The sequence below is a fragment of the Kryptolebias marmoratus genome, linkage group LG19 (assembly GCF_001649575.2).
Source record: "Kryptolebias marmoratus isolate JLee-2015 linkage group LG19, ASM164957v2, whole genome shotgun sequence".
Taxonomy (NCBI): domain Eukaryota; kingdom Metazoa; phylum Chordata; class Actinopteri; order Cyprinodontiformes; family Rivulidae; genus Kryptolebias; species Kryptolebias marmoratus.
The window spans coordinates 17392274-17401800 of record NC_051448.1 but is presented as its reverse complement, the minus strand read 5'-3'; the positions used below and the strand labels follow the sequence as shown (position 1 = coordinate 17401800).

The window sequence follows — 9527 nt, the reverse complement described above, 5'->3', positions numbered from 1 at the left end:
TAGTTGCTTCTGTGAGTTTATTTGACTCCGAGACATTTTTACTCACAATAAATATGCTGGAATATCGACCATTAAATATACACAAGAACACTGAATTCTCCATACAGGGTACAGAAATTCTTTCTATATAGCCTATTTAGACAAACCTGTAAAATGGATAACTTATAATATATAAAAAGTTATAAACAATTAATATCTTCCTTGTTGTAGATAGCTTTTGGAACAACCTCAATTAGGAAAAATAGAATTTAATTCAGACCAGATTGATGAGCTAACAGCTAGCCTGCACTTTTTTTTTAAGCACAAATAGCAGCAAACTGTAACACATCCAGAGCAACATGGCAACACCTCTGGCAGAAATATTATTGTATTTCTGCTGGAATAACCGTGTAATGCTAAATTGATGGCAGTGTGGCGTCCAATCCTGGTCCTCTGGGGCCACTGTTGTGTATGTTTTAGATGTGTCTCTGCTTCAACATACCTGATGTGAATGTATGGGTGATTACCAACCTTCTACAGATCTTAAGAACATTGAATCAGGTGTGTTAGAACAGGGAAGCAGCTGAAAAAGTCAGTATAGAGACCAGAATTGGATACCTTTGATTTAATTTGTGGTGTTTGCATAAAACGTTATGAACTTTTGAAGACTGGAGTTATTTTAAGATGCCAGTAATCCACTTTGGTCTTGGTCATATTGGGACTAACTGCATCAGTCTTCACAGATTTAAGGTCATTCTCCAAATTGAGGTCATTTAAAAGCTACCTGTTATTGTTCATACCTTTCCACAAAACCTCACATCAAAATGTTTGAAATTCCCCTTTAAGAGATGTCAAATACTGTCTATTTAACATCTAAAGTTTTATTGTTTTTTGATAAGCATTTAAATTATACTGGTATGATTTAAATGCTTAGATGATTTATAGTTTAAACCACTTTTTTTTAAGAAAGGGAGGTTTCTGAATGGCAAATAAAATGGAAGACAATGCTTTCTGTTTGCTTGTTTGTTTCATGTTGTCAACAGACAGAGTTTCCTGGTCTTATTTTGCTAGTTAGTGCCAGTGCCAGTTCAGATGTCATCGCTTCATTGTTATACACTCCCCCAGTGGATTCAAGGCAATCTCTGGGATTATTCATTTAATTTACCCTTTATTTAAACCATCTGACTTTTTTTTTCTTTTAGTTTAGACCTGGTCAAGATCATTATAAAGTTAAAAGCTAAAAAATACAAATTAATATCAAAATACATAAATAAAATAACAATTTAACTATGCTTCTCACTAACAACGTTTTTAACTTTCCAAAAGATTGTCAGCTACATCTATCTATCTATCTATCTTATGCCACTCAAATATTATTTTCATTTAGTAAAATGAATAATGTATTTTTTCACTCAAATATTTCAACAGGTTTCTGTCTATTCAAGTCTCATCTGGGCTATTACGTCACTGCGCATGCTCAGTTTAGTGCTACGGAAGAAAGGAAAATGTCTCTAACGAGGTGAGTCTCAACAAGGCCTTGTGTGTTTACAGAAAATAAAGAAAATGTTGCTGGATGCCGTTTTAATCCTGTGTCATTCGGTGAATATAATACGATTAGAGGATTTTTACGGCGATGTTTCTGGCCCGCAACTAGTTTTTGTTTTTCATGATTTATTCGAAACATACGACAGTAGCTAAAGCTAGTTGCTAACATCTTATCAAATAAACAGCTAGCATTAGCCAGCGTAGCAGCTGCGTTCACTAAACAAGTTATTTTACTGTATAACTGTACCTTACTGTATAGACTTATGTGTAGATGTAATGATACTTCGATTTAATTGTTGGATAGATTGATTCCCACGTTCAAATGGCGCTGCTATTACGCTTGGAGTTAGGCTAATTGTGATGCGGCTAACGCTGGCGAGGGAATAGCATCCGTGCTCCTAATTCAAAACAATGAAGCTTAAAAGCGTGTTTTTTGTGTGAAGCTTTTTACCAGCGCCGACGCAGCTGTCGCAGGACCAGTTGGAAGCAGAGGAGAGGCTTCGTGCTCAGAAGTCCTACTCCACAGCTCTGGTCTCGTCCCGCAGAGAGCCCCCTCCTTACGGGCACAGGAAAGGCTGGGTGCCCCGCGCCTTGGAGGTAAATCGGTCTGGCTGGTCTTATATACACTTTATGTGAACGAACGTCGTCTAAACGGTGGTTGGGGATCTGTGTTTGTTTGTGCAGGACTTCGGAGATGGAGGAGCTTTTCCTGAGATCCACGTGGCCCAGTTTCCTCTGGAGATGGGCAGGAAGAGGAAGACAAACAATGCCCTGGCAGTGCAAGTGGATGCAGAAGGAAAGATCAAATATGATGCCATTGCCAGACAAGGACAGGGAAAGGATAAGGTCTGTCTGCGAGATATCGCTGTGATAGTCAATTTGTGTTAAGGGCATCAGAGAAAACTTTATACAGCTTTGAGTCACAAAATCCAGACTGTTCAGAATAGCAGAACATGAATTGTATAGTTACTTAAGGTGGCTCTGTTCCGGCAAATCCAGAAAAGCCGATGTAAGTTAAGCATTTGCATTACACAAGCAGGTTTGTTCGACATAATCAAAAGGTTAGGACTGAGCTGTTTAATTATTCTTAATTATTTTATGGTTTGGTGTGATTTGAAAGTACAAGCACTGGTTTTCAGGTTTTATTCGCTGTTTCTAAACATCTCGTCTCATTTCATTGCAGGTGATCTTTAGCAAGTACACGGACCTGCTTCCAAAGGAGGTTCTCAACGACGATGCTCAGGAACTGCAGAAGCCTGACGAGGAGGCCGTACAGGAGGTACAACGTTGTGCAACATTCATGTGTTTCAGGAGTTAGAAAGAGGTTCCTGTCAAATTAACTTATTCATAGGAGTTAATGTTGGAAAACTCACTGCTGTAGCAGGAGAGTATTAAGTCCATTGTTTTTATTTGTTACTAATGCATTAACCCTGGTATTATTGAATGATCAAAATTAATCTTTGTAAAATCAAGAAACTTAAATTAATTTTGACTGATGCTTTTGAAATATATTGTCATTGTGCATGCATATAGTTTAAGTAGTCTAGGTCATTGTCTCTCATTTATAACCCAAATTCTTCTTGTTGGAGCCATTGAATCCTTTATCTTTAAGAACCTAAAGTAGTTCTTTTTCCTTTTGTTAAAGCCCTAAAATGTCTGTCATTACAGCAATAAGCAGGAGTTGTTTTTTTATTTATCACATTATCTTGTTGTACGTTGTTTATCAGTACCTGGGATCAGCTGCTCATGGTTGTGGTTTTGTGTCTTTGTAGCTGACGGAGAAGACGCGTGCCGCCCTGAGCAAGCAGGTGTCTCAGAAGATCGCTGCCGCCATGCCTGTAAGAGCTGCAGACAAACAAGCTCCTGCACAGTACATCAGGTACGGATGGTGGCTGAAGCATTATCAGCAGCCTTTTAAAACTGCAGACAGCATTTGGGTGTTTTTTTTTTTTGTGTGTTGCTGTCACCGGCTTGCAGCAGGTGACAGCAACAATTTTGTTTATAGGTTGGATTAGACTTGTCAGGTTTCTGACAGTTCAAATAGAAAACATTCTCCTAATCTATATCTTAAAAAAAGATATTAACAGCTATTTAGATCTGTCATTAATACCAAACATGATTTTCTGGTGTGCTGTATAAGGCGCCATGTTAAGTGTAACTATACATTTAATTTTATTCAGTTATCAAAGCTTCTATTTTTGATTTTAAACTTATTCCTGTTCACAAGGTGCGTGAATTGTGTCTAAGTTATTTAGTGGTGTGGCAGTAAATTAATAGTTAAGTATTACCTCAGTTTTGGGGTCATAACTCATGTTCAGAAAAAACATAAAATGCTAATTTAATGTTCAACAGCTCCTTTTCTGTCATTCTCACTGTAACAAGTGCAAGTAACACTAACTTGTATAATCTTATTTTTTTTAAATGATAAACTGCAGAAATGAACAATTTTTTGTGACATTTAAAAATAATGGAATCATTGAAATTTGGAAATGCTGCTTTTGTCCCAGTTTGTTTATATAGTTTATGATGGGAATAAATCCCATATGATACATTTCTTCTTTCTCTCTTATAGATACACCCCATCCCAGCAGGGGGTGGCTTTTAATTCTGGAGCCAAACAGAGAGTGATCCGGATGGTGGAAATGCAGAAAGATCCCATGGAGCCTCCCCGTTTCAAGTAAGTTAGCATGCCTGAAAAATAACTGCTTATATACTGCTAATATATAAAACATGCAGGACAGTGGCCCTCCAGGACCATGATTGGGCACCACTGCCATAGCTGGTCTCAATACAACATTTAAGTCCAGCCGTGTAAATGAACAGGACACACATATTGCCCTAGAATTTAAAAATAATATACTCAGATAATTTTTTGGGTGTTGATGTAGTTCTTACCTTGCTGCTATATGTTTATATATGCATTTTTCTTACACATTTAGCTGTATTTCATTCTTTCATGCCTAATAGAAAGGTCATGTGACACCATGATTGTGTGTGGCAGAGTAGGCAGGACTTAAAGCCCCACATTGCTAGTGCGCAGATGCTGGTTCCAAAGATACAACACGACAGATCCTCTAAAATGGGTCTTGCTGCCTTCAATTATGTACAAGAGGCAAAGACGCTTCCTCCATCTTTTTTATGTCAAAAGAACCGACCTACGTGACAATTTTAAGTCGTGTTTTCTACACTGATTCTTCAGTATCTGCTTTAAGAAGTCATCAGAAGAAAGTGCTCAAGACGGTAATGTGAATTGTTGCGTGTTTCAGAATCAACAAGAAGATTCCCCGAGGGCCTCCATCACCCCCTGCCCCTGTCATGCACTCTCCAAGCAGAAAGGTAAGACTTGGTCAAAATGTTACGAGTGTTCTGCCTTTCAGCTCTTTTTGCATTATAGATCAAAATAAAGGCTGGTTCATGTCTCTAATAGTTTGTCACTTTGTCTGTAGATGACGGTCAAGGAGCAGCAGGAGTGGAAGATCCCTCCCTGCATTTCCAACTGGAAGAACGCGAAGGTAAAGTCACCAGAGTCAACTGAAGCTTTTATTTTCTCCAGCATATTGACACTGATGGTTGCTTTTGCAGAATTTTTAATGTTTATGTTTTGAATGCATGACAGAGGTTCATTTGCTTGATTTGCTGCAGGGGTACACCATCCCTCTGGACAAACGTTTAGCTGCCGATGGAAGGGGTCTGCAAACAGTCCACATCAATGAAAACTTTGCGAAGCTGGCCGAGGCGCTCTATATTGCAGATAGAAAGGTAACGTGCGATTGCGGTTTTGCGACCTCAGATGTTTGAAATTTGCCCTCTGTGCTCGTATTTGAACGCCGGTCGTGTGTTCAGGCCAGAGAGGCGGTGGAGATGCGAGCTCAGGTCGAAAAGAAGATGGCTCAGAAAGAGAAGGAGAAGAAGGAGGAGAAGCTCAGGGAGCTGGCTCAAATGGCTCGAGACCAAAGAGCGGGGATTAAAAGCCACGGTGACAAAGGTGAGTCCTGACGATTAAACCCCCAAGAGGAACGGGTTATTTTAATGCGTCCTTAATATTCAAACGTCTACAGTGGGTGTGTGTTTGTGCTGTATGCAAATGTGATGCTTTCTGAGCCAGTAGAGGAGGCTTTGTTGTTTTGTTGTGCTGTTTCCTGTTCCAAGTCTGGAACATGAGCTGCATACGTGATGACAGCGTTTTTCACTTTTGCTAGTGTTAACAGTATCAGTAAGTGATGAAATGATGTGTCTGACTCCCAGACTTTTTGGAGAAGAAACACTAGTCTGTTATTTTTTCTCTCATCTTTATTTTCTTTTTTCCCCTCATTGTCTCCGATCTCTTTTCACCTCTGTTGCACTTACACTCTACATCTTCCACTTCACATCTTCTTTTTTTTCTTCTCATTCGGACACCATTCTCCCACTTCTAATCCTCTCACCCCGTCTCTCGCACAGCAGGTGGTGAGGACAGCGAGGCCAGAGGGCGTGACATGATCCGCCATGACAGGAGGAAGGACCGACAGCACGACAAGAACATTTCCAGGGCTGCTCCCGATAAGAGGTGCTGGACACACTTTAAATGCACACACACACACACACACACACACACACACACACAGATGCACAGCTCGCTGCTGAATCATTTATGAGAGCAGCAGTAACGCTGAACAAAAACAGCAGGATCCTGCAGAGCGCTCAAGCACTTCTTTGTCTGCAGGTATCTGCAGGCTTTGCATGCGAGTTGCATGATCAGTGTGTATTTGTGGATCTGTGTGCACTGTCAGCTTGTCTGGTGATGGCGTCGAGTCCCAGGACAAATGTAGAAAGTGAAATTCACAGGAGAGCTCATTACAGTCACAGTTTCAGCTGTCAGAGAGGCACAGACCTTGTTATCTGAAAATTACCTTTCACTTCACTTTGAGGTGGCTGTTTGCTGAAGGACAATCAGCATCTTAAAGTCACCAAGCACACACAAACACACACACACACACATTTGAATAGAATTTCGGTCAGAAAACATAGAAGAATAAACATATTTATTCACATTTTTCATCTTGTATACAAAATAACAATTCGAGGAAATGTTAGAAAACTGAATATCTTTCAAAAGTTTTTGTCACCTCAGATATTGAGTTCAAATTTGGTTTGGTGGTAGCTGAGAGTCATCCTCATCCGCTGCTCTGAGCGCAAAGAGATCACAAGAGTCTTTGTTGAAAAGTTTGTCATGTAAGGCAGCGAGCGTTGTGCTTTCATGAGTCTTTATAAGCTAATTTCAGCATGATTTATAGCTTACACACAGGGTTGCAAAATTTAAGGAATTTCTAACAGGAAATATAATAAAATATCAAAGCCTTTAACAAGGATTTTAAATATAGTTGGCGGAAAATATATTTTAGCTTAATCTTGACTAAAACAACCAATGTTCATGAAAATACACTTGAGTATATCTATTCTACTCCTCAGTCACATGCACATAGCACAAGACTATTGAAACTACATATTTAAGCTCATGGATTGCATAAAGAGAAGTAAGCTTTGATATTATTGGGTGTTTAGTTCATGGTATTAACTCAGAATTGTGACTGCTGCCTTATCTGAATAATGAATAAATTCCAAATTACACATTATTGTTGTTTCTACCGGCCACCACTAGATGGCAGACACATAATCCTTGGATTATATCCAAACATTTATTTATGTTTCCATTTAAAATGTTCAAGTAAGAATATTAGAAAGGAAATTAAAAAATAAGGGCGACCCTACTTACACATGAGTTTCGTGTAAAACTTCCGACCAAAGTTATTGCTTAAGTTGAGTTCCTTTCTTTCGTTTTGTCCTACGGCTGTGGTTTTTACTTGCAGTCTGGCGTCATTTCTCTTTCTGTGTGTATTTATTTATTTATTTTTGTCCCAGGTCAAAGTTGCAGAGAGATCAGGACAGAGACATCAGTGAGCTCATTGCTTTGGGCAAACCCAACCCTCGTACCACCAGCGAAGCTCAGTACGACCAGCGACTCTTCAATCAGAGCAAGGTGCGAACGTCCACACACCTGCTTTAATTTATCCTGAACCAAACATTTATCATTCGTGATATTTTGTATAATAAAACAACAAAGAGTTATTGTAAAATTCTCGTTTTTGTTAGATAATAAACATATTTGGACTTTCCTTGGTTCTCAGGGCATGGACAGTGGTTTTGCCGGTGGTGAAGATGACACGTACAACGTTTACGATAAGCCATTCAACAGCGGCCGAGACATGGCCTCCAACATCTACAGGCCCAGCAAGAACATCGACAAAGATGCCTACTCAGATGACTTTGACTCACTCATGAAGAACAACAGGTACTGCAGCTAACGCTAGATATGGCTCATGTGGACATTCTGTTAGCATGTTGCTGCTTTCGGCCTTATTTGTTTAGTTTTTTAGTTAGTTGTGCATGTGACAAATTCAGCAGCATAATGTAAGGAAGACGCCTATAAGGAATTGAACATTAAAAAAAAATTAAAACTAGGGCTACATGTAAAAAATAAATTTTAGACCTACTGGAGGGACTCAATAGAAATCAACAATGAACATGTTAGGAATTTAAAAACACTAACTGACAGTGTTGTAAGCAATTAGTGGGGCCTTAGGAAACTTGTTTTACTATTTTTTTCAGTTTCTCTGTTTTGATAAAACTATTTGGTCGTCATGCATTTTCTTGCTGTTGCAGTTATTCGTTCCCACTGAACCTTGGGGGAAAAAAATAGTTTGTGGGTGTTGTTTTGCTCTCAAATGTAAACAGAAAAATCCACATATAACGCCCTGCTCATCAATTCTACCCTCATTTTCTGTTGCAGAAATCTTTTGGCGTACAGTTCTTTCCTTGTCAGGGAGTGCTAACGATCCACCTCCCTGCTCATTTTCAGGTTTGCTCCCGACAAAGAGTTCTCCGGGGCCGAGCACGGGCAGAGGAGAGAAGGGCCGGTCCAGTTTGAGGAGGATCCCTTCGGTCTGGACAAGTTCTTGGAGCAGGCCAAGCAGCACGGCGGCTCCAAGCGGCCATCCACCAGCACCCGCTCCAAGGACGACTACCACGACAAGAAACGCAGGAAGGAGTGAGAAGAGCTCGGAGCAGGACCTGTACACGTGACAGCTGGTGGACGAAGGATGGGTCGTTGAAGCAACTTGTCTCACAAGATTGTATAGATCTATCTGTAAAGAAAAACTTGTCTTCTTTCAATGTGAAACAAGGGAAAAAATGTCAAACTGTCATTTTTTTTCCACTCATCTGTTTTGGCTCTTTAACCTGTATTGAACATTTCTGAAAGGGTAAGTTAATTCTGAGACAAACTGATTAAAATGATACCCGTTTAAGCTGAGGTTTTTGCAGATAATCCTGTATTTTTGTGCTCTAGAAGAATGGCTTAGTAGGGTTTTTTTGTACATATATTACAGAATTACAATGTAACCCCAACAGGAACAGTTACTGGTAAATACTTGCTATTTTATTTGTCCTTTTTTTTCCTTCTTGTTAGCTTCTATTTAAACCTCTTTCTGTTTCTTTCAAACAGTCCAGCAGATTTATATACAATCTGGAGGAAGTTAATCCGACAAGCTTTATAAATCTTGTACATTGCTACTGATGAAATAAATTTCATAGTGTTTAAATTTGTTTTTTGGTGTCGGAAAAGTCCTTTTTTTTTTTATAAATCCTGACAGTTGACACATTTTCTCATTCCACGTGTAGTTTATTTAAAACTTTCATAGCACAATGGAAAGCCCATTAGTGTGTAATCATTCTAATTTTCTCACAGTACATTCCCATTATTTAAATCATTTCCTGAGTAATGCAGCCCATTAACAGATGATTAAATGCCCCGAGATGCATTCAGAGAAGCCATCAATTTTAGTGAGGAGTTGCTTTTTTTTATTTGTTTTTTAATATAAAAAAAATGGCTTCTGTGATTTATGTCACGATTAGACCAAGGCTGGTTCAATTAATTACTATTAATTGCGATTTATCGCAGCCTGACA

The 9527-nt window shown here is 39.1% G+C and overlaps 1 protein-coding gene across 2 annotated transcripts; it reads left to right on the top strand.

Moving 5' to 3' along the window:
• Positions 1-1411: 1411 nt before the first annotated feature.
• snw1 (SNW domain containing 1) lies at positions 1412-9165 on the top strand. Of its 2 annotated transcripts, none has more exons than XM_017408996.3 (14): positions 1412-1498; positions 1968-2121; positions 2209-2370; positions 2708-2803; positions 3297-3403; positions 4097-4201; positions 4791-4860; positions 4971-5036; positions 5167-5283; positions 5368-5509; positions 5968-6070; positions 7423-7540; positions 7689-7852; positions 8420-9165. In XM_017408996.3, the coding sequence occupies exons 1-14, from the start codon at positions 1485-1487 to the stop codon at positions 8610-8612; spliced, it is 1611 nt and encodes a 536-aa protein (XP_017264485.1). In that variant the 5' UTR covers positions 1412-1484; the 3' UTR covers positions 8613-9165. The 2 variants fall into 2 exon arrangements, with proteins under 2 accessions (XP_017264485.1, XP_017264484.1); XM_017408995.3 differs by having other exon boundaries at positions 5965-6070.
• The last annotated feature ends 362 nt before the right edge of the window (positions 9166-9527 follow it).